The 25,407-nt window shown below is 53.2% G+C and overlaps 3 protein-coding genes across 5 annotated transcripts in view; 1 reads left to right on the top strand and 2 right to left on the bottom strand.

Moving 5' to 3' along the window:
• Nucleotides 1–229: 229 nt before the first annotated feature.
• LOC142411970 (uncharacterized) lies at nt 230–3,253 on the bottom strand. The gene is made up of 6 exons (XM_075506630.1): nt 3,238–3,253; nt 2,600–3,190; nt 1,682–1,944; nt 1,358–1,554; nt 1,069–1,274; nt 230–306 (listed from the first exon to the last, which is right to left on the bottom strand). The coding sequence occupies exons 1-6, from the start codon at nt 3,251–3,253 to the stop codon at nt 230–232; spliced, it is 1,350 nt and encodes a 449-aa protein (XP_075362745.1).
• Nucleotides 3,158–9,338, top strand: FEM1B (fem-1 homolog B). Its single transcript, XM_075506419.1, has 2 exons — nt 3,158–3,639; nt 6,238–9,338. Exons 1-2 carry the CDS (start codon nt 3,392–3,394, stop codon nt 7,871–7,873), a joined length of 1,884 nt encoding a protein of 627 aa, XP_075362534.1. The 5' UTR covers nt 3,158–3,391; the 3' UTR covers nt 7,874–9,338.
• Nucleotides 9,339–10,450: 1,112 nt separating this feature from the next.
• The window catches only part of ITGA11 (integrin subunit alpha 11), a 52,592-nt gene continuing 37,635 nt past the window's right edge, over nt 10,451–25,407 (bottom strand). For 2 of the 3 annotated variants that reach the window (XM_075506417.1, XM_075506416.1), the window contains exons 18-30: nt 24,862–24,972; nt 24,551–24,636; nt 22,991–23,198; nt 21,175–21,273; nt 19,682–19,758; nt 18,890–18,979; nt 17,448–17,538; nt 17,193–17,306; nt 16,303–16,389; nt 15,960–16,070; nt 15,448–15,543; nt 14,945–15,058; nt 14,322–14,671 (exon numbers count right to left, since the gene is read on the bottom strand). In XM_075506417.1, the coding sequence (XP_075362532.1) occupies nt 14,588–14,671; nt 14,945–15,058; nt 15,448–15,543; nt 15,960–16,070; nt 16,303–16,389; nt 17,193–17,306; nt 17,448–17,538; nt 18,890–18,979; nt 19,682–19,758; nt 21,175–21,273; nt 22,991–23,198; nt 24,551–24,636; nt 24,862–24,972 (1,368 nt within the window). In that variant the 3' untranslated portion in view covers nt 14,322–14,587. Of the gene's footprint in view, nt 10,600–14,321; nt 14,672–14,944; nt 15,059–15,447; nt 15,544–15,959; nt 16,071–16,302; nt 16,390–17,192; nt 17,307–17,447; nt 17,539–18,889; nt 18,980–19,681; nt 19,759–21,174; nt 21,274–22,990; nt 23,199–24,550; nt 24,637–24,861; nt 24,973–25,407 lie in introns of those variants that run through there. The other variant, XM_075506418.1, reaches the window with a different exon arrangement.

A 25,407-nucleotide genomic window follows, 5' to 3' on the forward strand; every position in this document is an offset into this window, starting at 1 on the left:
CGGCTCAGCCCAGCTCAGCTCGGCCCAGCCCGGCCCGGCCCGGAGCAGCTCGGCTCGACCCGGCCCAGCTCGGCTCAGCCCAGCCCGGCCCGGCCCAGCCCAGCCTTCCCCTCGCCGTGCTCTCCCCGTGCAATATCCAGGCAACTTATTTTATCTGCCTTCCCTTTCCAAAGCACGAGCGGATAATCTTTGCCGGTTTTAAAATAGAGGAAAAGCAGAAAGATGATATTTAACTCCTTAATTGCTCTTTAGATGAAAAGCTTTTGGCCCCGAGGTACAGCCACGTATCTCGATACGAGTCCTCACCTGGCCAAGAAAATGAGATTCAGAGGCGGGAAAAGGCTGGCAGAGAACGACACGGAAAATACAGACAACGACACGGAAAATACAGACTGTCCCGTGCAATCACTGCATTGTTTTAAGGCCGAGGTTTAATGGAAATAAGGTGGTGGAGCACAGCGTGGTTCTGCCACAGAGTTGGCTTATGGCCATGAGCAAATCGCTACGTGTGGTAGGTCTCGTCTCCATTACCCTGGAACGAAATAACTTGTGTTCTGCACCCGCACGGCGTAAAGCAAACGGACGTTATTATTCTGATAAGTCGGGAGACGCGGATGCCGTGCTCTGTTCCCTCTCCCCCATTTTGCCCGGATAAATGCCATCAGGTCGGGACGACTCCCGGGCCGTAAAAGTGGGAGGCAGGGAAGGGTTTGCAACCCCTGGGACTTAATTTGCACCCTCTGGGACTTGTAGTTTAGGACTTGTGAAACAAGCAGAGCTCCCCAAGCGGAGGTACGGCTTAAGATGTGCTGCTGGTCAGGGGAAATGGGCATTTAATGGACTAAGTGGTTTGATGCACTGAAACCCTTCGGCTTCTGACCCTGCTCCTGGGTAGTTTGAGGACTCTGACGTTGAGCACGGTGGAGCTCAGGGGCTTACACCCGCTCGGGCACCCTCGGGATCGGCTTTGAGCTGGGAGCTCTGCAGTAACTACACGGACGCGTTCGTGTCTCTGCGTCCGTGGCCGTGCAGATCTATGTTGTTGGGACGGTAACTGGGGATAGTCACTTGAGGCTGCACCATCGCCTTCCGCTGAGGAATCGTGGTCCAGACCACAGTGAGCTGGACACACCGAAGTCAAGGAGGCTCCAAGAAGCTGCAGAACAGAGACCTCGGTCTCTCTGCTCAGCGTTGCTGCCAGGAGGGACGATGGCAGCATCGGTGCTTCCTCACGGACCCTCTCTGCCATGAGGGAACACGAGTGGCACCCGCAGCTTTTGTTGGGGGAAAAAAAAAAAAAAATCCTTGAAAAGTGGAGATGGTTGAGGTAATGGAGACAGGTTCCACTTAAACTTACCATGAACCCTGCTTGTCGCGCTGCACCTTACACACGTATGTGGCTGTTAAAAGCTGATCCTCCTTGACTGAACACCGCAGAGCTGACCGCGGCCTGACTTGCTTCCCTCTCGCCTCTCCAGGGCTCCTTTTGGCAATGCCGGCTGCGCAGCCAGGCCGCTGCTCCCATACATAATGCACAGCCCGGCCTGCACAAAACTTTCCACAAAGCAGCGTCTCCAGTTGCATGATTTTAAATTAACTATTAATACGGCTGATACCGTATCCCCTTGAAAACAACGGCACGCAACAGACAGCGGCGCAGGTTGTGTATCACGTTACTTACCGGGGCCTTTCTCGGTCTCACGTAGCTGGTCTCAGCATGGGGCACCTCCTGAAGGTCTCTGGGAGATGATCCGTACAGAGGAAAGGAGAGGCGGCCAAGCAGGTGGGTTGCATTTAGCTCTCGGTTCAGCTGGCACGCGTGCAGCGAGGCTGGTAATGGCGTCCCTGAAACCAAGGATGAAGCTCCTGCGTGTGCCGAGACTGGGCACGACAGGCTTGTTGGGGTGGAGTCACGGCCGAGGCGATGAAAGCTGCTGGTCCCTTCTTTAAAAAAAACAACAAACTGAACCAAAGAAAACTGAACCCGACAGAAATCAACCCAACCCAACCCAATCCAACTAAACCAGACTCAACCCAACCCAATCCAACTAAACCAGACCCAACCCAACCCAGCCCAACCCAACCCAATCCAACCAACCCAGTCCAACTAAACCAGACCCAACCCAACCCAGCCCAACCCAATCCAACCAACCTAATCCAACTAAACCAGACCCAACCCAGCCCAACCCAACCCAACCCAACCCAGCCCAACCAAACCAGACCCAACCCAACCCAGCCCAACCCAATCCAACTAAACCAGACCCAACCCAACCCAGCCCAACCCAGTCCAACTAAACCAGACCCAACCCAGCCCAACCCCACCCAGCCCAACCCAGTCCAACTAAACCAGACCCAACCCAACCCAGCCCAACCCAATCCAACCAACCCAACCCAACCCAGCCCAGCCCAACCCAACACAATCCAACCCAGTCCAACTAAACCAGACCCAACCCAACCCAGCCCAACCCAATCCAACCAACCCAACCCAACCCAGCCCAACCCAACCCAACACAATCCAACCCAGTCCAACTAAACCAGACCCAACCCAACCCAGCCCAAGTGAAGCCAAGCCAAGCCAACCCAACCCAACCCAACCAACCGAATGGGAGCCAAGAGGGCCCGGCCCAGTGCCAGGCCACCCGAGGAGGGCAGGCCAGGGGAGGCCGTGCAGCCCCCGGCCGGACAGGGGCCGTGTGGCCCCGGGGTGCCCGGCGGAAGGGAACCGCCTCGCTCCCCGCCGCGGTCCTGTGCCGCCCGCGCCCCGGAACGTCCGTGCGCTGCCACCGGTTGCCGGGGGGAAGCGGGAGAGGGCGCGGCGCTTCCGGTTTCGCTTCCGGAGTCGGCGGCGGGGCGGAGCGGCGGCGGAGGCCCGTGCCCGCCGCGCGGCCGGCAGGGCCCTTCCGGCGACCCGTACCGGTGCCCCGCGCGCGGCGCGGCGCGGCGCGGCCCTCTGCGGCTGGCGGAGCGGCGGCGGCCCGGTCCGCGCCTCGCCGCTCTCCGGGCCCCCCCCGTAGGGCGGTGCCGGCGGCCGGGCCGCGGGTTCGCGTCCCCGCTGCGGCGCCGCGGCCGGGGCAGCTGCGCGGGGCGGCGGCGCCGGGGATGGGCCGCGGGCCCGGGGCGGGCGGCGGGGGCTCGCGGGGCGGGTGAGGCGGCGGCGGCGGGGGGCGGGGGGGCGCTGGGGCTGCCCCGCCTCGCCGCCGGCCCGGAGGGGCCGGCCGGGCCCGGGGGGCGGCTGGCCCCGAGGGGGCCGCATGTGCCCCCCGCCGGGCACCGAGGCAGGACGGAGGAGGAGGCGGAGGGAGAGGCCGCCCCGGCGGCGGGGCAGGCCGGCGGGCCCGAGCGGGGCCGGCCCGGTCGTCGGGGCCGCAGCCGGGAGGAGGAGGAGGCGGCGATGGAGGGCCTGGCCGGGTACGTGTACAAGGCGGCGAGCGAGGGGCGAGTGCTGACCCTGGCCGCGCTGCTGCTCAACCGCTCCGAGAGTGACATCAAATACCTGCTGGGCTACGTCAGCCAGCACGGCGGGCAGCGCTCCACCCCGCTCATCATCGCCGCCCGCAACGGGCACACCAAGGTGGTCCGCCTGCTCCTCGAGCACTACCGCGTGCAGACCCAGCAGACCGGCACGGTCCGCTTCGACGGGTACGTAGAAGCCAGAAATGGGTGTCGGTACCGGCACGGCACCGGGGCTCGGGGCCGCGTCGCTCACCCGGCTGGCGTGGGGCACGGTGCTTTATTAGCCGTAAAAATGCTTTTGCTGGCTAATATCCCCCACCCGATGCTTTACGAGCCCAAAACGCCTTTGCCTTTCCCAGATCCCCCACCTGAAACTGGAGACAGAATAATATTCGCCGCAGCCTAGAGCGCTCCTCATCGAGCGAGTCACCGTCTGTTCTCTCCCGCTGTGCCAGAACGGCCTTTTCTGTGACATTGCTCGCTGCCGCAGGTGACTGCCGGCACCGAGTCAGTGTCGGGTGGCACCTGCGCACCGGGAGCCAGGCCTTTATTTGCTCAAATTGAGGTTTTTTCAGTGTCCAGCCCAGACGTCCCGAGGAACATCCCTTCCTCGCTGCAGGGAGCCGATGTACGGGATGGCTGGGAGAGAAGCGTGACATTTTAGGACGGGGAGGGAAGGGGGTGCCAGGCCCTCAGCTGGGACCCGGCCGGGGCGGCGGCGTTGATGCTGCTGTTCGGGGAGAAGCCTGGCAGCGATCTCCCGGAGCGTGGTCCCTGGGCGGTGTGCTGCCGCAGCAGAAGGAAGGAGGGATGTTTTTAAAATCTCCCAGAGCGCTCGTGAAGTTTATGCCTGTATATCAGTCGTAAACATCAGGCTGACTAATCGTGAAGGTCAATGGGCCTTTTGAACAGCTTCAGGTTTTGCGGGTCGCTTGTGCAGAGAGGAGAGCTCGCAGCAGATACTCAGCGAGAGGGATTTTAATGGGTCCCCGCCGATCTCTTTCATCTGGCTCCTACTTGACGAGCTGGAGTTATGCCTGTGCGGCTCCGCCTGGCCCAGGGAAAGACTGGCTTGGTTCTTACATGCTGCATGAAGGGGGAGGAACTGACTTCCCTGTGTGGTTTGGTTTTTTTTCTTTCTTCCTCTTCCCTTCCAGCCCTTTTTTTCACAAGGAAAAACTGGTTGAGAATATGTAGGGTGAGGCGTGCCCCAAATTCAGTTGAAGGAAGGGCTGTCAGCCCCCCCTCTGCTGCTGAATTTTCTCCTTTCTCATGCTGTGCCTTGATGGGATGGCGATCTGCTGGCCAGAGCCTCTGCCTGGTACAGATTAAAGGAGGTGTTGTCTGAGATACAATGGGCACAGTGAGATTCTGGCCTGGTGAGAAGAGAGGAGGCATGTGATCCCAGCGCTGCCGTCCTTCTTGAGATAAGGTGGCACAGCAGCTCCGCTTGTTTGGCCTTCGGGCTTTTGGCTTGTAAATACATACCTGTAGTGCAGCAATAAATTACCTTGTGTTCACTAACGAATCCTGACTTTCCTCCTGTTTTAATATACAAGTATTTTAATTATTTACAAAATAAGGAACTTCTTACCATGAATCAAGGTGTAGACATCTCTGCGTGCCGGAGCTCTTAAGTGGCCTCTGAAATGTTGTCTAGAGGTGTTGGATTTACAGACAGCCACACCGCTATTCCTGCTGAGCTACGTGAGAGTTTCATAAAATGATAAAAATCACTGTGAAAATTAAGTTGGTGTCTTATGATATTTTAACTTTGGGAAACGTGACTGTTTGGATATATGGAAAGAAGATATTTGTCCCTCCTCTGTCGTTTGGGATGCGCCTTGAGCGTGTATTAGCTGCGGCGTGAACGCCGCCTGTTTCTGCATTGAAATGCTGCTTCAAAAATCAGGGGAACGGAAAGAACATCAGCCTTTATCTCTGTAGTCACACAACGTGCTGGGTTTAGGAGTGAAAACAGCTTAAGAAACTGGTGCTTTGCTGAAGTTAACTGTCCCCTCATTTACGAGTGCCAGCAAGCTGATTCACATCATGGTCTACAAGGCCATGATGTAAAAACAGATCTCTGAAACAGTCCAGCTCAGAAGATCTTCTACTTTTTTAAATTTTATTTTATTCCTGGAGTTCCATTTGTGTAACCAGACTGCTGGTCTGGTTTACGGTGCGGTCTCTCAAACAAGAATTATGGGCGCAGCGGAAGCGGTGGCAATGTTGCAGCTCAGGGAGGGAGAACAAGTGAAGTGATAGGAAATTCTTAAGCCAGCTGTGCTGCCAGGGCCGGTGTATGGTACAGCTATACTGTTATTCATGTCTGAGTTTGGGTTTTTTGTGTCAATATGTCAATTTTAAGCTTTCTCTCCTCCTTTAATGTGTCAGTTTCTGGCACAAGGCATCAAAGAAGCGGTAATTCTTGTAACTAATTCTTCCCGAGACCTCCGTAGGCTGAGGGCTGAAGCTTGCAGGTAGCATCTTCAAAGCAGCCTGGGAAGTACTAGTGCAAAATGTGGCTAAATCCCCTGGCTGCTTTGAAGTTTCAGCTTCCAACGCTTCTTCCTTCGGGAGGTCTGCGTGCTTGATAAGTCTGTCATTCTTTTACCTTGACTATCCAGGTTAAGTTCCTTCAAGTGCAAAAATAGGATGGCTATAAAATATCTTTTAATGGCTGGGTATGTACGTGCCTGTTGCATGCTGCTCGGCTGCCTGTAAAAGTTGCTTTTGAGAGAGCGTCAGTTTAACTGCTTGCTTCTGTCTTTACGTTTTTAGCTTTGTCATTGATGGAGCCACAGCTCTCTGGTGTGCAGCAGGAGCCGGCCACTTTGAAGTAGTCAAATTGCTGGTGAGTCATGGCGCCAACGTGAATCACACTACGGTGACCAATTCGACTCCCCTGAGGGCTGCGTGTTTCGATGGCAGGCTGGACATTGTGAAATACCTGGTAGAAAACAATGCCAACATCAGCATTGCCAACAAGTACGACAACACTTGCCTTATGATTGCGGCTTACAAAGGCCACACGGACGTGGTGAGGTACCTCCTCGAGCAGCATGCCGATCCCAACGCCAAAGCCCACTGCGGTGCCACGGCGTTGCACTTTGCGGCCGAAGCCGGCCACTTGGAAATAGTGAGGGAGCTGGTCAAGTGGAAGGCGGCGATGATGGTGAACGGCCATGGGATGACTCCGCTGAAAGTTGCTGCCGAGAGCTGCAAGGCCAATGTTGTAGAGCTGCTGCTTGCTCACGCCGACTGTGACAGGAGAAGCCGGATTGAAGCTCTGGAACTTCTGGGTGCCTCATTTGCAAACGACAGAGAGAACTATGATATAATGAAGACTTACCACTATTTATATTTAGCGATGCTGGAGAGGTACCGAGATAGCGAGAATATAATTGAAAAAGAAGTTCTTCCACAAATCGAAGCTTACGGAAACAGGACTGAATGCAGGACTCCTCAGGAATTAGAGTCTATTAGGCAGGACAGAGATGCCCTTCACATGGAAGGCCTCATTGTGCGAGAAAGAATTCTGGGCTCGGACAATATCGATGTTTCTCACCCCATTATTTACCGGGGGGCTGTTTATGCAGATAACATGGAGTTTGAACAGTGTATCAAGCTGTGGCTCCATGCATTGCATCTGAGACAAAAAGGCAACAGGAACACTCATAAGGACCTCCTGAGGTTTGCTCAGGTCTTTTCTCAGATGATACACTTAAACGAGCCTGTTAAAGCCAAGGACATCGAGAGCGTTCTGAGGTGCAGCGTCTTGGAAATAGAGCAAGGCATGTCCCGGATCAAAACCACCCAAGACTCTGACATCCACACAGCCATGGACAACTACGAATGCAACATTTTTACCTTTCTCTACTTAGTCTGCATCTCTACCAAGACCCAGTGCAGTGAAGAGGATCAGTCACGAATCAACAAACAGATTTATAACCTGATTCACCTCGATCCCCGAACTCGGGATGGCTCCAGTTTGCTGCATCATGCTGTCAATTCCAGTACACCGGTTGATGACTTCCACACGAATGATGTCTGCAGCTTTCCTAACGCACTTGTCACGAAACTCTTGCTAGATTGTGGTGCTGACGTGAACGCTGTGGACAACGAAGGAAACAGTCCGCTCCACATCATTGTCCAATACCACAGGCCCATCAGTGACTTCTTGACGCTGCATTCCATCATCATTAGCCTGGTGGAGGCTGGTGCTCATACAGACATGACGAATAAGCAGAAGAAAACCCCTCTTGATAAAAGTACAACAGGGGTGTCTGAAATACTCCTTAAAACTCAAATGAAGCTGAGTCTCAAGTGCCTGGCTGCCCGAGCAGTACGGATCTATAACATCAGCTACCAAAACCAGATCCCCAGAACTCTGGAAGAGTTTGTGAAGTTTCACTAGGCTACATAAAATCTTTCGTGGTGGTGCTATCCCAGGACGACATCAATTGCAGACAGCAGAATGCATATGTATACATGGAGTTGTTTTTGTCTGTTCTTTTTTTTGGGGGTTCCTCTGGATTCAGTCTGCAGCCTCAGTTCTCATGCAGATCGTGGGGAGGGGAGAAAAAAAAAGCCACATCGTTTTCCTGTAGTCAGATCTGATGTTTGAGATTTTGGTCATTTCTTTTGATTAAAAGAATTGCTTCATTCTCTCTTGTTTTTTGTAAACAAAATGAAAAGAATGCCAATGTAACTCGTGCAGAATGTTTTGTTTCCAATACCCGTCTCCACTTAACGGTTTGCAGCCAAATGCTTTAGGTAGTTATTTACAAAGGCACCTCTGAAAGCCTGTGTCACCGTGCTACCGAGGCAGTAGCTTTGCAAATTTTAAAACTTCTTGGAGTGAGGTGGGAAAGAAGAATTGGAAATTATGTGGTAGTTGGTTAAAAGTGAAGTCTCGATATACAGAGCAGCCCATTGCTCTCATACCTCACCATCTTTTTATGCCTTTCAGTTAATGCTGAAGATGTTGGTAACATTTTAAAATTTTATTTTTTTTTTTAAATTAAGTTTTGAACAGCAGTAATCAACAGCTACAGATGTGTGGAACGCTCTGTTAGGAAATACAGGTTTAAATTCAGCTGTGGTACGTTCATCTAATAATAGCTGAACTATCAAGCTCCTAATTTACACTACTACAGTAAGTACTGAATAACTTTTTCAAAAGGAACTTGCACATTGACCGCAATGAACCGGAGTCATGGTTTCTTTTTATGTAGCTAAGTCGCTCATATAGAAAGATCATGCATGGATACCTAGAAAATTTATAGGGTATTTGTGTTTGTGTGTGTCCCAACATTTCAAAATGCTTTTAACTCGCTTTTTGTTGTTTCAATGATCAACATGCACCTTTTTGACTCAAAGTATGTAAAACTGCACTCTCGGATTCCAAATGCTGTATCTTCCTAATGGAGTAGTCTGTCGCCAAAGAGAGTCTTCCTTTGGAGCGGGATACTGCTTGAAACTGGCTTTTCCAATAAGCGTGGAGTCTGTGCCTCCCTGAATTGGACTTGAGGATTTTTCGTGGTTTTTACTCCTTTCATTATGAAAATCTCTATTAAAACTGATTTTTAAAAAATTGTCCTATCATAAGATCTTTTGTGATAAGCAACTGATTGTATGATAACGCTGTTGCTTGAGAAAGTACTTCTCCTTGGTAGAAGTTGCAGATACTCCGACAGTAAAATGTCACTTGTTTTGACAGGCTACTGAAAACTCTGTTTATTTTAAATGCAGCTTTTTAACTGTCAGATGATGAAAGAATGTTCTGTAGGTTTTTTTTAAACAATCTGGGTAGAACTTTAAGGCAAGATTTGGGCACACGTTTCTATTTGTATTACAAATAAATAAACATTGAATGTGGATTTAGCTTGTAACTCTTAATTTCTGTCTAGTGCAAAGCAGGATGGCGCTGCATGGATCGCATGGTACCGTAAGCGCTGGCCGTTGTGTCTCCTTAAAGGGAAAAGCTTTAGAAATACCGTGTCTTCTAAGCTGCAGACTTTACTCTGCTAGAAACTAGCTCCTAAAGGGAAAAATGTGTCCGTCGTGTCTCAGGTGGGTTGGCCTACTGCATTTAAAAAACCTGACTGTTGCAGTCGAACGCCGGCAGGCAAAATGGCAGAGCCAAATTCGGCCACCCGCGGCCTTAATGCAACAAGTGGCCCTTGTCAGACGGTTGGGAAGGTATTAGAGTCCCTGTAAATCGTTACCCTAAATGTCCTCCTCCTGCGTGCCGAGACCCGAAGTCATCGGGAAAGGTGCAGTTTTGTGTTTTGCTGAGAATTTACAGTGGCGATTTTTAGCCTGGCTGTTGGAAATGCAAAAAAAAGGTTTAAGTGGCTCATCGCGAGAGCTGGGGAATGCTTTTAGTTTCTGCTAAAGCTTTGAACCTGAAACTCAAACATCTTGAGAACACGCATCAGATGATTATTATTTAGCTAGTAAAGTTGCTGGTAGCTGACTTAGCTAAAATTAACCAATATATGAATCGGTGTGTACGTGTTACAGAAAAAAAAGTCTTCTCTAATACTGCGCCACATGCTTCTGATGCCTTGCTGTTGCTTTTTACGCTTGCACGTTGATAATTCCTGATGTGCGTGTGGTTAAAAATGAGAGTCAGTGGTCCCTGAGTCAGTTTGACTTGAGAGGGGAGAAGAGGGGAGAGGGCTGAACCCTTTCAGCAGCTAATACTGCTTGTGTATAACAGCGCTCTGGGTTGGAAATCGTGACAAGTTGCTGGATCATTGATTAAGACAGTATTTCCTTGCACTGTTTTGTTTTTGTTGTTTTTTTTTTTTTTTTCCGCAGGACCTGTTTCTGACATGAGGTAATGTTAAGTGTTGTGTTCTTGTGAAATACCTGTATAAAACCGTTCTTGGAACGAACGTGCATGCTTGAAATATCTGTAGGTGATAATACGGTGAAGGAAGCTGCTCCTCCCACAATTCTGCTTTTTTAATAAGAAAAACATGTTACAGCAAACAATCTGGTGGAAAAGCTGCTTCTTCCTCCCTTCCTGTAGCTTTGTTCTGATCCTTTCCCTCTTTTGGCTCCGTTGCAGGATGTTTGCTGAGGTTCTGCTTTGTTCATGCCGTTCCTGGGATGATTTCAATATGTGAAGACCTGAAGAGAGAGGATGCTGTTACCCAGAAGCAGCAATAAAACTTCTCGTCAGTAGATTGCAAAGCACTTTATAAAGAGGGGGAAGGTCTGTGCTATGGAAGCGGATGCTAAAGCCGCTCCTGTCTCAGGTGTGGTCCCTGGGCTTTGTCCCGGTTCCTGAAGAAGACGGGCTCCTGCTTGTCTGCCGCCCGGGAAGGTGGCATCGTGCATGTGCTGTTCTGCTGCCTTCGCTATGGCAGTAAAAGCTCTTGGCCAAAGGATAGGAAAAGAACGGTGGGTGCCTGTTCCTGCACGCCTGTGGGTGCAGCAAAGTCCGTCACGGCTCTCGGCGTCCCGGGACCTTCCCTCTCCTTAGTCTGGAAATTTCTTTTTCGAGCGTTAAAAGCTGAAAGAGCGCGCTCCCTCTCTTTGTGGGAGTTATTTAAAGCTCTTGAAAAAACTCTGTATAAACCCCACCAGTGCTCCTTTCACTGGGAAGAAGGAGCTGCGTGACGTCCCCTCTGCCAGGGGCGAGGCGTGTGTGTGCCCGTAGGTGGTCGTCTGTTATTTATAGAGCTGGCTCAGCGCAGAGAGCTGCTGTCGGAGAGCAGAGCGGCTTTTAAAAATACACCTTGCCGAGGCCAGCCCACGCCCAGCAGGATGCTGAGCAAACCCTCGGCCCCGCTTGCCGGCGTCTCGGTCCCTCTGTCCGGAGGGATGTGCTCGGGGAGGTGAGTTCCCAAGCAGAAGGGCAGTGCCGCCGCACAGGGAGGGAGCTGCAGCTGGCATTTCACATGCTCATCTTTGGGTCAGCTGTGCTTATGCTGTGGTCCCTGGGTGGTGGCGAGAGCCCTAGCCGGTTCTGGCATCATGCAGCTGTGTGAAAATCTGTTTTTTCCACTTTTATTCCACAGGTTTCTACATCTTCTCCGTGGAGGCAACCACTGTTCAGCATTACTCCAGAGCCTCAGCATCAGCAAGCAGGGGAAAGCACTTGGCTTAGTAATGAAAACTGTTTTCTGAAAACAAGTCGCTTCTATTTTTTTCGGACGACAGGACTCAGGTTTTGTGTCTGGCAGGGATTGCACGCCAGCCCCGTCGCTGCTGCTGCTGCGCGGTGCCCTGTGCCAGCCCGGCAGGGGAGCGGTGGCCCCGCCGATGTGGCTCTGTGGGGACCCCCCGCCTCGAGCCTCGTCCCCCCATGTCAGCGGTGCCCGTTTGCTCCGGTCCCCGCCGTGTGAACGTGAGTTTGTGAACCGAAGCGGCTGTGCAGAGCAGCTCGACCGCTTTGCCTGCGCTGTTTTGAGTTAAATTGATAAAAGCTGTCGGTGTAAGTAGCTTGAACCGAGTTCTCGGTAGCCACAAACCCTCTTGACATTTTAACCCACAAAGTGCTGATGCTTTGATGGGTCGGGTAAGGAGAAGCCCGCAGCTGGGCTCGCGTCCCATGGGGTGGGCGTCCTCCCCGGGCACCCCGAGCCCCTGCGCTGCGGAGGGAAATGGGAATTGTGTTCCTGGAGGGTTTTGTCTGAAAGGGAATGAAAGTGCAGCTTCCCTTGCCGCGAGGGTGCGGGGCGGCTGTCGCACAGCAGCCGTCCGTCCGTGGCGGAGGTGCGGCCCCACGGCTTGGTGGGGGACAGGCACCGGGTACCGGGGGGCAACGGCCGCTGCTCTGGGCCCTGGGACATGCTGGGTGAGAGAGATGTGTGCATGGACAGTATAGAAATATATATATGTATACACACGCACACACATATATATGCCTATATGTATATACAGACATTTTTTTATATACATATATATACACGTACATATAAAAAAGTGTGCATATGTATACATATGTGTGCGTATATATATACGCACACACACACACGGATCCTAGCTGATGCACAGCGTCCCCTGTGAGCACGGCTTCCCGAAGCTGGAGGCTGGAGATGCTTTTTGCTCTCAAATACACACACGCTTATAGATACATATACGCAGGTACACATTCACACACAAACACGTATATGTAAACACCCCGAGCTGGTGCACCATCTTGCCTGTGAGCATGGTTCCCCAAAGCTGGAGGATATATATGTACACAGAGAGAGAACATTAAAAATATATATACACACGTACGCACACACGTGTGTATGCCCTTATATGTGGCTCTGGAGCCGGACGGCAGCGGGAGGGCACCCACCACCACCCACGTCCCTGGGGCCACCCTGCTGAAGGATCCTGCCCAGCCCTTGCTGGCCCTCAGCTATTTTCCTTGCAGCCGGTGCTGCAGGTATCTAAAGCCTGGGGAGGGAAGGAGCGACCGGGCAGGGGCTCAGGGGGAGACGAGCGGCTGCTATTTTCATAGCACCAAGGGCTGAGATGCTTTTGGGCAAAGCCTTGAAAAGCAGTTATCTTGTGTTTTTCCTAGCAATACAAGGTAGGAAAGACGCCGTCAGTAGTCCTCGTGCATCCTGCCTACGTGCTTTCAACAGCAGTAGGGAAAACGGGTTGAGCATGAAGAGGGAGAAAAAATAAATCTGCAAAATTGGGTCTCTCTGGGGCCGTGGGAGCGCGGGCAGTGCCGGCATTGCCCTGGACTCACGGAGCCCCAGCACCCACCCTGGTACCTGCACCGGGATTTCGGCTCTCCAGGGTAGCCCTGCACCCCAGCCGGCCCCCCAGGACAGCCGAGACCCCAGTCAGCCAGAAACTCTGACATTAACAACTCCCATTCAAGGTAAGGATGCTAGCAATGAAAAATCAGATTTTGTTGTTGTTGTTGTTGTTCTCCCCCATTTTACACAATGCGTGGGGCTGATTCTGCAGCACGTCTTCCTCCGGGCTCAGAAAGGCCCTGGGGCCGCACCCCCGGCTGCTCGTCCCCCCTGACAGCGTCCCTTTAAAAACAGGCTGCACAAATTTGCATCCCACAATAAATAAGGGGAGGAAAAAGTCTGAGCCCCGTCCTCCTCCGCGGCGTCCCAGAGGGGTGCGAGCAGCTCCCGCTCGTGCCCAGCCGAGCCATGGAAGTGGGCTAGCACAGAAGGGGAGTAGAGGCTATTCATTTTTAAAATACTGTATTTTTAATCCTTAAAAAATACTAGGACAGTATTTAACAAACTTCATTACACATCCGGCGGACATATGCTTTCTTTTCATCCATAAAATTAATATTAGCATAAATAATTCTGTTATGCAAAAAGAAAGATTTTTGTCAAACAGCACCGACCATCCGGTTTCGCGTGACGCCAAGTATGTACAATTATAATACACGTGGGGACCCTTGCTGGACACAAGCTCTTCGAAACTGCTCAGTTTGTAGAAAACACTTCAAACTGGTTTTTGATTTTGGGTTTTTTTTAAAAATTTTTTTTTTTTTTTTTTTTTTTCTCCTTTGCTTAAACAGGTAAGTATTTTTAAAATAAGTATGTACAGCTGGACACTGGAGATTTGCATTAAGGTGCTTTAATTTGCTATCATTTGTATTCAGTGCATTAAGAAGAAGGCAAATTAAAATCTCCACCCAATTGCTCTGGTTAACGAATGCAACGCAGTTTGAGAGCCCTGGCCAGCAAAGCCCGGGGGTTTGCTACAGCTCAGCCACGGGAATGAGCAATCCTCTTTTTTTTTTTTTTTTTTTTTTAAGGATATTATTTTTTTAAAGCTTTTTGCAGCTCCGTAGTTTGCGTCAAGTTACGGGGCACGTTGCTTCGGTGGCCCCTCTGTCCCCGCGCCGCTGCCACCTCATTGCAAACCCAGTTTGAAGCTCCTCTCGCTGTGGTGCGGGGCCATGAGTAGGGGTTGGGGATTTTGGTACGTGTAGGGTTCGGTTTGGTTTTTTTTTTTTTTTGCTTTTTTTGGCTTTTGGACCTGTTTAGGTGATTTCACACAAAGGGGTGTACTCTCGTCTCGATGCAAACCCGAGCTCAGCACCCAAATCCCTCGGCATCGAGGCGAACCTCTGCTCCGGAGCTGGCGAGGGGCTGGGAGGGGTGCGGGGGGAGAGCCGGCGGCCCCGGCAGCCTCACTCCAGCCCCTGGGTGCTCCGCTCCCGCTCCCGCTCCCGCTCCGCCGCTCGCCTGCGGCTCCCGCTTTTAAAAAATCCAAGCTGTAGGGATTAAAGAGAAACAAAAGAAAACCCCACCATTACTTCAGCTGATTGCTGGGGAGAGTCTTTCTTTTAACAGCGTATTGCCAGGAGGTTTAGACCCTGAATATAAATAATACGGAAGCGGAAAGAGGTTAGAGGAGCTTTTTGCGATTCCCAGCGGTGCCGAGGGGCTTGTGGGGCTGTGGACGCGGATCTGGGGGGTCAGGGGGTCCCTCCACGCGTGGGGGTCTCCACCGAGCCCCCAGCAGGCGTGGATTAAAGGCTGCTCACCTTCCAGAGCGCGAGGACGAGCAGGGCCAGGAGCAGGAGACCTCCTAACGTGCTCCCCAGGATGATCCAGATGGGGATCTGCGACTCCTCCGGCTTGGAGATTTCAAACGTTATCTGCAAGGAAAGAGCATCCAGATACGCTGCTGCTGCTGGGTGCAAGAGCCAGGTGGGCAGGGGATGGGGGGGACGGCACGACGGTGGGGATACTGAGCATCCCTTCCCTTTGGGAGGATGCCGGAGCTGCTGGGGAGGATGCCCGCCCGCACACCAGTGATTCGGCTCAGGTTTTCCCTGCTCAATCCGGTGGTGCCTGGACGGGAGCTGCCCGGCTCCGACCACAGCTGCACCGAGCGGCCCCGGGCTCTGCGGAGGCAGGTGCCCAGCGTGGGTTGCTCCAGCCCTTCTGCCGGCCGCAGGGTTTTTCCCGCTGGGGTCAGAGCAGGGTGTTGCAGCATCCCCAAGGCTGCCGGGTCCGTGCGTGACCGTCCCGCCCGGGGGCTCACCTGGCGGCTGGGGTCCTCCTCGCGGAAGATGAAGGGGCTCCCGAAGCGTCGCTGGAGAGCGGCGTTCATGGTGAGCTTCAGTGACTTGAACTTCAGCTGCGCAAAGAGATGCTGGGCATGAGCACCGGCCATGGGAGAGGACCCAGCGCCCCGACCGGGTGCCCCCCTGTGGCTTTGCTCCCCAATACGGCTTTGCATCCGTGCCATGGATGCTGTGTGCTACATCCGTGGGGGAGGACGATGCCGGTCAAGTAGTGAGTGTGGCTAAATTGCAGCAAAAAGGACTGCTCGAGATTAAATTCCCCATGATGAGGTGCTGTGCAGGATGTTGGATGCACCCACTGATAGAATAAGTAGGATTTGAAAACAAAAATCACCCCACACATGCCCAGCCTCCCTGGGAGGGAAGGCAATCGCAGGAGAGGAAAAAACCAAAACAGGTTTTCATGGTGCAAGGGCTCTTTTGGGGGATTTCTCCTCAAAAGCCACGTGCCTGCTTTGGGAGGACTTACTGCTTTCAGAGACTTCATCCACAGATTGCCACGCAAGTGCAAGTTCATCTCCTCGTTGGGGGCTAATTTCACATTGCAGTCGATGGAAACGACGTCGGAGTTGCTGTGGTTCTGCAAGGGGAGAAGTTTGTGCCGTGGGAGCATCGCTGCTGAGACGGGGATAAAAACCGCCTGGGCTTCTCCCCCGGCACACATGGAGGGCAGCGAGATCCGAACCCACGCACCCGTCCTTCCCCGTGGCCACGGGGCATCCCCATCCTGGGGGCTTTCCCTCTGGTTTGGTGGCTGCCTGGGGCGGCAGGGCTCAGCGCGGGGCCAGGATCAGGCCCGTGAAGGCACGTACCAGGTGAGGGATGCGGGAGAGGTCCTCCTCGGCGGGCGTCCTCCGGTAGTCGGTGGTGTTTCCCCAGATGTTGCAGGTCGCGTTCTCCTATGGGAGAAGCCGGTGGGCTCTGAGAATGGGGACGGGGACCACGGCAGCCACCTCCCCGCGTCCTGCCCCGTGCTCAGCACCCATCCTGGTGGAAGCGGGGGGACCCTGGCACCCCCCTGGGCTTTGCCGGTGCTGGCGGCTGAGCTGGAGTCCCTGTGGGATGCAGCTGCCACCGCTGCACCGTGGGGCTGGGGGAGGTCCTGGCCCAAAAGGAGTCCAGCATCCGACTTTAATTAACTCCTGTGTTTTGTACCTCGCCCCCGGCAAAAATCAGCCTGGCAGAGAGCCCATCCAGGATGCCAGCCACGTGCGCTGGGGTGTCACAGGTGACGTGGGGACTTTGCCAGAGCTGGCAATACAAAACACCCCCATCGAGGCCAAATCCGCCTGTAAACATGCCGTCTCCTGTGCCGGGCTCTTCCCATCACCAGCACGTGAGTCCCGGGATGCTCCGGGGTCTGCTCCCAGCCCTCTCACCACTTTTATGGTTGCTGAAGGCTGCGGTCCACCCCAGGCACGGCTAAGGCTTGCAAGACCCTCAAGAATTCAGTGCATACCAGAAGGAGGTCTAGCTCAGAGAAATGTTTGGACTAAACCCCTTGGCTGCTACCATTTTCCATGTTTCCAGCCAAGCGAATGCAAAAGGGAGAAGCCCGGGCACAAGCCAAGACCGACCGTGCAGGCGTGAGCACAGGGGGGTTTGCAGAAGGCTGGGGTGACCCGCTGTGGGGTGTCTCCATCCCCACCCCTGGTGCAGAAAGGACCCATACGTGCTTAACGGGGATGGAACCCCCTCCTACCTGGTCCACCACAAATTCGGTCAGGAGCAGGAGGCGGTTGCCTGCCCGGGTGGCCACGGGGACGGTGAGCTTGATGGTCACCCCCTCCACGGGGAAGAAGCCCAGGTTCTGCAGCTGCGAGGGCAGAGGACAGAGATGTGCCCGAGGTGCCGGCGTTCCACGGGATGGGGACGAGCAGGGTGACCGTGGCACATCCCACCTCCGGGACGGTGCTGGGGGGGGGGTCCCTCAGCCGGTTTAAAACCCCCTCCTTACCTTGAAGGTGCAATGAAAGGGGGGGCCGATGCTGTCGTATCTCTCCAGGGAGCTGTTCGACCTGATTTCGTAGTAATCCAGGCTTGACATCCTGTCGTGACGAAGGAGGACAAGTTGCGAGGAGAGCTCGGAGCAAACAGAGCACGAAGCGGCCCCATGCCCAGCTGCCCCCAGCACCAGGCTGGGCTGCCCCAGCCCCTCCGCAGGCAGATTCCCCAAGGAGAGGACTTTTGGTCTCTCTGGCCCCATTAGAGGACTTTTGGTCTCTCTGGCCCCATTAGAGGACTTCTGGTCTGTCTGGCCCCATTTTGGATGGAAACCATTGCCTGGCTCCGCCTCGTGCAAAAAAAAAAGATGGGGGATTTTCACACTACTCTGCTTCTGCAGTATTTTCCCTGTCTTTGTAGAATTTTTCTCGCCTTTTTATTACAACAGAGACATCCAAGGCCCTGGTCGGCAGTTTGAATGTCATGTGTAAATCAGAGGAGGGAAATCACATCTCTGTTTCGCAGCTGGAGCGGGGGGGAAGGAGCCAGGAGCATCCAACGGACCCTCGTGGGAGCCTGCCGGGAGCGCCTGCGATGGGACGCACGCTTGCAGGTATCACGACACGGGGTACGTGGCCCAAAACCCCCCAGACCTCTTTGAAACGATTTCCCCTTTTTTCCCCCCCAAGGTGCCCAAATTTGAAATATTTTTTTGTGCTGTTACTTTTCCGCCAAGTTCTCCCTTCTCCCATAAGGGCGATTCTGATATTTTTTAAATTGAGAATCCCCCCACTCCCCATAAATTGTAAATGTCAAAGTGGCTTTATTTTCAGTGCCCCACTGCCCCAGTGTAAAAAAATAGGATGACTGAAGGTCTCAAAAATCTGCTAAGAATTACAGCAAGCGGTGCCAGGGAATGTGCTTCTGGGGTCCACGTTTTTTCTTATAATCAGGTTAATAAATTATCATCTGTGCCGTAGCTCCCTGCTCTCCTTGGACCGAGGACGCTCTCTGCTTTAGTTACTGTTGATGCCCAAATCCTTCCACGCACATCCCTCAGCTGAGCTTCTGGTGAGGTGATTTTAATGGGATGGCCACCAGCCCAGACACTGGCTAGTAACACATGTTATGAACATTACTACCTACAATAAGTACTTTTTCCCCTTAAAAAAAAATCGCCCTCACGCCTGTTTAATAACACTTGTGCATTAAACATTATGAAAGCACAGCACCTCGTTGCTCCTTGCTGTTGATTTTTATAAGGACTCACTGAGCGGGATGCCCCTGATTTTATGGTTCCTTCCGCCCCTTTTCTAAACAAATTCCCCAAATTAAAGCTGAGTTTGCACTGGACTCTGTTTGAACGCAGCTCCCGTGGGGCCGGCACTGGTTTTCCCAAGGGCACCCTGCCAGCCGACTCCCCCCAAAAGCTGCGTCCCCTTCCAAAACGCTCACCTGGTGAAGAGCAGGTCGGCTTCGTACTTCAGGTGAAAATTCAGGTGGGCGAAGTTGTCCTCCTTGGTGCTCTCCTCCTCCTCGCTGTCGCTGAAACAGCAGCGGGGCAAGCGGGGGGTGAGGCGGGAGCCGGCTCCCCTCTGATTTTTTGGGGGGAGGTTGTAAGGAAGCAGGTGGGGAAGGGTTGAACTTTTGCTTTTTGGCCAAAGTGTAAAGAGAAGCAATTTTATTCTGTAACTTTTATTAGCCCAAGGCCATAAAAGTAGAGCATTTGGAGAGAGGTTTCCCACCCAGCAGCCTTAAAGCAGTGCGGCAGTCCCGGCACAGCGAATCCTCGGCTGCTCTCTGCCACCATAATTGAGGAAAAGGAAAAAAAACCCTTTCAGCTGACTGTCAGAAAACTTTACCTGTGCAGGGCAAGCGAGTAAGGAGAATTTTGCAAAGCTGTTGGGTGATATTTTTCCTGGGAGTATTTGCAGTTGTGAAGGGGGGTAAGAAAGCAGCAGGGGCTGAGACCCTTTCTGCTCAGAGCAGAGCCTGGCAGCAGCTCCGCAGCCTCCACACATACAGAAAAATGATGGATATCAATATCTAGAGAAATAAAAATAGCCTAGTTTGTGAATGCAGGGCTGCGCGCTCTGTAACAACCCACGGCAATCAGGTTTCCTTGTGGTTATTCCCTGAGTAAAGCCTCCGGCATCACCTACGGCTATGGAAGAAGGGAACCCAACGCAAGCAGGCAACATCCCACCGACCTCGCAACCACGTTCAAGGGAGAAAGCAACCATTAACCTGTTGGCGATCAAGTAGATCTCCATGCTTTGAAGGAAAATCGACTTGCTGAATTCAAAATCCAGGCGAAAAGCTACCTGCGGAGGTTGGAAACAGATAGGAGAAAACATTAGGGGAAAATAAACCCCAAGTGCTGGCCAGGAGCAGCGCGGGGGCTCTGCGGGTGAGAGCATCCCCCTGATCCCACCAGGAGATGCTGCTGGGCTCGGGCAGAGCCTCGGCTTTCCAGGGAGAGAAGAGGCCACGCCGGGGATTTGCAGGATTTGCTCTCAGCCCCGCACACTGCATTTTTTTTTGCTCTGAGATTGGAGAAGCGAGCAGCCCCCCTTTGGAAAAGAAACCCTCCAGGGGACCTGCAGCGAGAGGCTGCTCGCTCCCATCTGCGGCATGGGGTCGGCTGGCGGGGGAAGGCAGCCGGAGAGAGGCCAACAACAATAAAATGTGATAAATGTCACATCTGCAAGAGCTGTGGCAATGACCTCAAACTGTCTGGGACTGCACAGCTGAGTATAATATTAAAGCTCCTGCTGCTCTTGGGCCAAATTTCCATTTCCAGCTTGTCTTTGTTTTGGCAGGACCTGGACTACCTGATGCCACGCAGATGCATTCTCAGCCCCCGTAGGTCATGGGGAGCCGAGGCTGCTGCGCTCTCGTGTACGGCCACAGGCATCTGAGAGGGCTTTTTTGGGAGCTTTAAAGCCTAGCGAGGTGCCTGGAGCTCATCCGTCATTATCAAGCTTCTGACAGGGGAAGGCTTCAGACGGATATGGTGGTTGGAAAGATTTTTCTCTTCAGATCCCACTTGTCTCGGCCCGTTTTTCCCATGGGGGTGCAGGACGGGCAGGTGGAATTTCACAAGGTGACTGCGGAGAGCGGCACCGGCGAGTGAGGTCCTGCTCTGCCCGTGGCATCTCCTCGCTTTTCCTTCCCTACCTTAATGCTGCACGTAACGTTTGCGGAGGGTTTTATGGCATATAAAAAATGATGCTGACTGGACCTGGGCTTACGCCAAGTGCTGGGAACCGCTGTGAGCTGGGTTCAGAGGATGCCACCAGCCCAGGGGGGCTTGGGCAGGCTCGGAGGAGGGTCTGGAGGGACCCTGGGTGTTCAGAGCAAGGAAAACCTCTCAGGCAGGGAAGGGTGCCTCATCCTGGGAGGAAGGAGCTCGGGGAAGTTACCATCAGTGATTTGAAGCCAACGTTAAACTGCTCCAAAGGACTGGAGTCCCATTCTTTGACTTGGAGGAGCTGGGCTTGATTTTGGTGCTCTCCTAGCATCAAGGCAGAGTCCTAACCATCCCGGCGCCCCTAATGCGCCTTTCAAACACCGGCAATGGACAGAGAAAAGGAAGAAACCAAATGTTTATCTTTAAAAACCCTGCTCAAAGCCACCCAGCCCGAAGATGGATGGATGCGGCCCCGTGGCCGTGCCAGGGGCAGAGGGCTCCTGTCCCACGGGCGAAGCCTCACATGGGCGGGAGGCAGTAGCTTTACCTTGGCCTTGGCTCGGAAAAACGGGTAGCTCACGTTGCACACTTTCTTGTTGGGGTGCTTGTCTTCAGTCATGCAGTCGATGTTGATGTCCGTGTCATCCTAAAATGGGACGCAAAGTGTCCATGACACCGGGCACGAGCCCCACGACCTGGCTCTTTATGGAAGCAGCAAACGCACCCGCAGGGCTCAAAACAGGCTTTGACTTTTGGTAAAAACAACCAACCAGACCGACCCAGCAACCCACCAAGCCACCCCGCTTGCTGCAGGCTGGGAATCCTTCCCACGCAGCTGAATTTCTAGGGCTGTTCCTGGAGAGGGGCATTTCTAGCAAGCAGCTTCCAGCTTTCTGATTTAAATCCTCTCTAGAAATTTAACTACAGCGGTGAATGAATGAACCCGGTTATTCTTGGCACTATAATTGGGAGGAAGAATATTTTTTCCGTGAGGAGGAGTCACAGGGAAGCATCAAGAGATAACATGAGCTATTATTCTGCATGGCCACCAGCTAAGCAGTAATATTTAATTTCCTCGTCTCAACAATTACGTTCCTGCTGCTTGGACACCTTCCAGCTTCACCAGCCAGGCTGGGGAAGCTCCTGGCCATGGCGAAGCCCAAGCACAGGCTGGGGTGGGATGGGACATGGACCCTGCTCTGCCTCCTCCGCTGCCAAGCGGTAGCAACCCTACAAGAGGTTGTAGCCTGGGTATATGCAGGTGTCCATCCCCACCACGAGACGATGAGCCATTCCAGTTTTTGGCCCTGTGTTAGACCCCGCAATGGTCTCAGTTCGAGCTGCTGCCACCGGACAAGTCCTACCCAGGAGCTGAAACATCCCAGCACCAGCCGCAGGCAAAATGCCTTGACAGCTGTCAGCAACGGCCTGGAGCTTCCTCCCACTCTTCTGCTGAGATTATGGACTTTCTGGGGCCACAGCTACTTTTTTTTGGGTCTCTGTACAGCCTCTGACACAACCATCCATCCCCTCCGGTTGGCAATTTGCTTATTTGTCAGGAGCGGCAGCCAAGAACCCGTTAGCAGGGATGCTTCTATAACCAGCTACAAATATTTCCTGCAGCCGCTGCTGCGCGGTGCTTTCCGTTACCGAGCATCGTAGGGGTTTTTTTCCCCCCTCACTTAATTTGGAGTAATCTCTCAGAAAACGCACTTTTCTTATTTTGTGGGCAACGTGCCCCACAATTTTCCCTTGGCACGGCTTGTAGAAAAACCAAGGCAGGCCATGGGATGTGCGGGCGGGTATGAAGTCATTGGGGAGATGAGCGAGGGCTCAGCAGCATCAGCGTATTTCCTAAACCTCGCTGGGAAAAGGGAAGAGTTGCACTGAGAGGAGCAAGTGGTGGGGGTGAAAGGCTGGGGAGGGCACCGGCGGCACAGGGACGGGCTCATCAGGGGACAGCCGTAGAGAAGTGGCATCGCCCAGCTCAGTGCTGAGCTGTGGCCACGTTCCCCTTATCAACCCATACTTCCAGGAGTTATATCTCAGCTGAAAAAATTCATCCCTGACGGGAACTTGGCCATGTGCAGCAAGTATTTTTAAACTATTGGAGTAGAAAAATAAAGAGGGTAATAATTTCGTCTGCAATTGACCTTCTTTCAGGCTCTTAAAATTCAAACGTTTTTGTATTTCCAAAATAAAGAGCTGAAGGGGCTGTAAGTGCTTAGAAACTAAGGCCATAAACATGTCTGATTTATGAGGGATGGAGACGTTTTTGGGCTCTGGTTTAGGACACAGCTTTCTCATCCGGCCGGGATTAGGAGGACCTCTGGAAAGCCCTGGATCTCCCCCGGCAGCCTCACCTTGGGGATCAGGCTGGCAAACTGAAGGTTTCTGGAGAAGGAAATGTTGAGGACGGTGCTGTAGGCGTTTTCGCCTCGGTTCTCCAGCGTCGCCTCCACGGCCACCCTCCTCCTGCTGCTCTCGATGACGAAGACGGAGGTGTCGAAGGAGAGGGTGAAGGCCGAGCAGTCCGGCGGTGCCCTGCGCAGCGCCCGCCGGCAGAACTCCCTGCGAGAGGAGGGCAGCGGTGAAGGCAAGCGCTGCCCGCGGCACCGCGCCAGGACCTAGCCCCAGGGTTTTTATGTGCGCGGTGCATAGGGTAGTGCAAGGAAATCCCTGCTCTCTCTCTGTCGGGAAGAGGAATCACAAATTCCTCCCGTGGACCATCATTTTGCTTGTAATTTTTGGCTAACGGTGCCTTGCTTTCTCAAACCCGGTTAGGAGCTCTTAATACAGCTGGGATGTAAGGAAAAAATAGAACCCATACCATTAGCGAAGGGTAAAGCTGGCATTTAGTTTCAGCCTGGCCGAGATCTACCTCCCGGTAAGTTTACCGGCACAAACTCTGCAATGGCAGCGTCTGCTTTTACAGACTTGATGGGTGTTTGGGCATTTATTTTCTTTATGCAAAATAAAAAAGGAAAGGAAAATGTGGGATGGTGCCACCTTCAGAGCCACCTTCTGCCTCTAACAGCGGGGCAGGCAGGGCGCCGGTTGGAAGGAAGAGCTCTATCCCAACAAGTCACCTCAAAAGTGGTTTCCTCAGCAGAAATCACCTCCGCATCAGCTGCTCTTGCAGGGCACGAGCTGATGCCCACGGGCGCCGTCGGGAAAGCTCCACAGGCTTCAGGAGGAACTGGACTAGAGGTCTGGCACCCTGGTAGACCATGGTGTCTGCCCATGATTATTTGTAGGACTCCAGCCACTAAGATCCATAAATAATCCCCTACGTACAGCTCACTTCAACCTCCCACAGCACAGCCCAGCCAGAACCAGTCCTGCCCTGGATCGCAGCCTCAGGACCAAGAGCTTTACAGGAGACACAGAGCAATAAATGCTGAATTACGGGATACAAGTAATCCCCAGGTAGCAGCCCTGGCCATGAGCTTGGTCCAGAGCCCACTGCCGTCGACGGGAGGTGGAGGTTCAGGCTCCTGTGCTCCTAGATAACCTTTAAAAGCTCTTTAAGTGATCAGATGTAGCATATAATTATTTCTGCTGCGTGAGTCAAGCCTGTAATTGCCAAGCGGGTAATGCCAGCCTTGCATTTATTCCCCCCTGTTATTTACTGATTTGTCTCCCTGGGGCTCATCACCATGACATCAAACATTAGTTGTTTTATGGATTCCCTGAAAAACCACGGGTTCGTTCCAGGCAGGGAGGAAGCAGATGCTCAGAGACCCGCTGCGAGCAGAGGTGCCGAGGAGCACCTCGGGGTGAAGTTGGGTGAACCTCATGGTGGTGTTGGGTGAAGGACCAGCTGCGATGCCCGTATCTATGGAGCATGGCTTGGGGCTGGGTTTTGGAGCCCGTCCGGTTTGTGATACTGGTTGGGAGGATGCTCCGAGCGACCTACTCACATGGCACTGGGCACATCGCTTCTGGCATCCAGGACCAGATCAGGGACGCAGTGCTCATCCTCATTGCACCCGTTCCAGAAAGGGACCTGAGGGGGACAACAAGAGCAGCTCGGTGACGCTTTGCACCCCAAGTTATACTCCAAGGAGAAGGGACACGGGCGGTGATCCCAGGCTGCAGTGAATGCGAACACATTGCTATCATGGAAGGGACTACAGCCTCAAGGTAAAGAAGCAAATGTTACATTCAGAGATAAATCTGCCGACCAAGTGTTTGATAAAAGGCACCCTCGGAGGTCGGTGCTGCTACCTACCGAGACCTTGAGCGAGGTGGGCCAGCCGTCGTCCAGCATGGGGCCGTTCTCGGGGTGCTCCAGCTCGTAGTCGATGGAGAACGTCACCGGCTTCACGTAGTCAGCTGTGTCCTGCAGCGGGCAGAAAGCATCGTTGAGAAGGACCGGGCTCCTGCTTGCGGAGGGCAGCATCAGAGAGTAGTAAGGCAGACCTACAGGCGTGTGTGATTATTTTATGAAATAAAAGCTTTGCAATCTAGTAATCTTGCAATAGTAAATGTAATCTTGTAAATGTAAAAATGTAAAATCGTAAATGTAGATCTTGCAAATGTGGTCTAGATCTTGCAACCTACTTGGTGTGTAATCATCCTGTCTCGCCAGCTAACCCTTACCTGGGGACAGGGACAACCCGAGCTCAGCTACTCAACACCTGCCCGATGGTGGAGGAAATGCTTCACCCTGGAGACGCTGGCACCAAAAGATGGGTGCTCTGGGGGGGGACTGGCCCCGAGCCAGGCTCCCAGGGGGGACAGAGCTGTCCTGCAACCCTTGCCTGGGGCTCGTCTG

The sequence above is a fragment of the Mycteria americana genome, chromosome 6 (genome assembly GCF_035582795.1).
Source record: "Mycteria americana isolate JAX WOST 10 ecotype Jacksonville Zoo and Gardens chromosome 6, USCA_MyAme_1.0, whole genome shotgun sequence".
Taxonomy (NCBI): Eukaryota; Metazoa; Chordata; class Aves; order Ciconiiformes; family Ciconiidae; genus Mycteria; species Mycteria americana.

Excerpts from the sequence above, each read along its gene's own strand:
- LOC142411970 (XM_075506630.1), bottom strand. Across the intron at positions 1,555-1,681 it reads TGAGACCGAGAAAGGCCCCG|TTTTGTGCAGGCCGGGCTGT; the intron begins GTAAGTAACGTG and ends CTTTGTGGAAAG. Across the intron at positions 1,275-1,357 it reads CGCGACAAGCAGGGTTCATG|CTGCGGGTGCCACTCGTGTT; the intron begins GTAAGTTTAAGT and ends CCCCAACAAAAG.
- FEM1B (XM_075506419.1), top strand. The coding sequence starts at position 3,392 with ATGGAGGGCCTGGCCGGGTACGTGTACAAGGCGGCGAGCGAGGGGCGA. Across the intron at positions 3,640-6,237 it reads GGCACGGTCCGCTTCGACGG|CTTTGTCATTGATGGAGCCA; the intron begins GTACGTAGAAGC and ends TTACGTTTTTAG.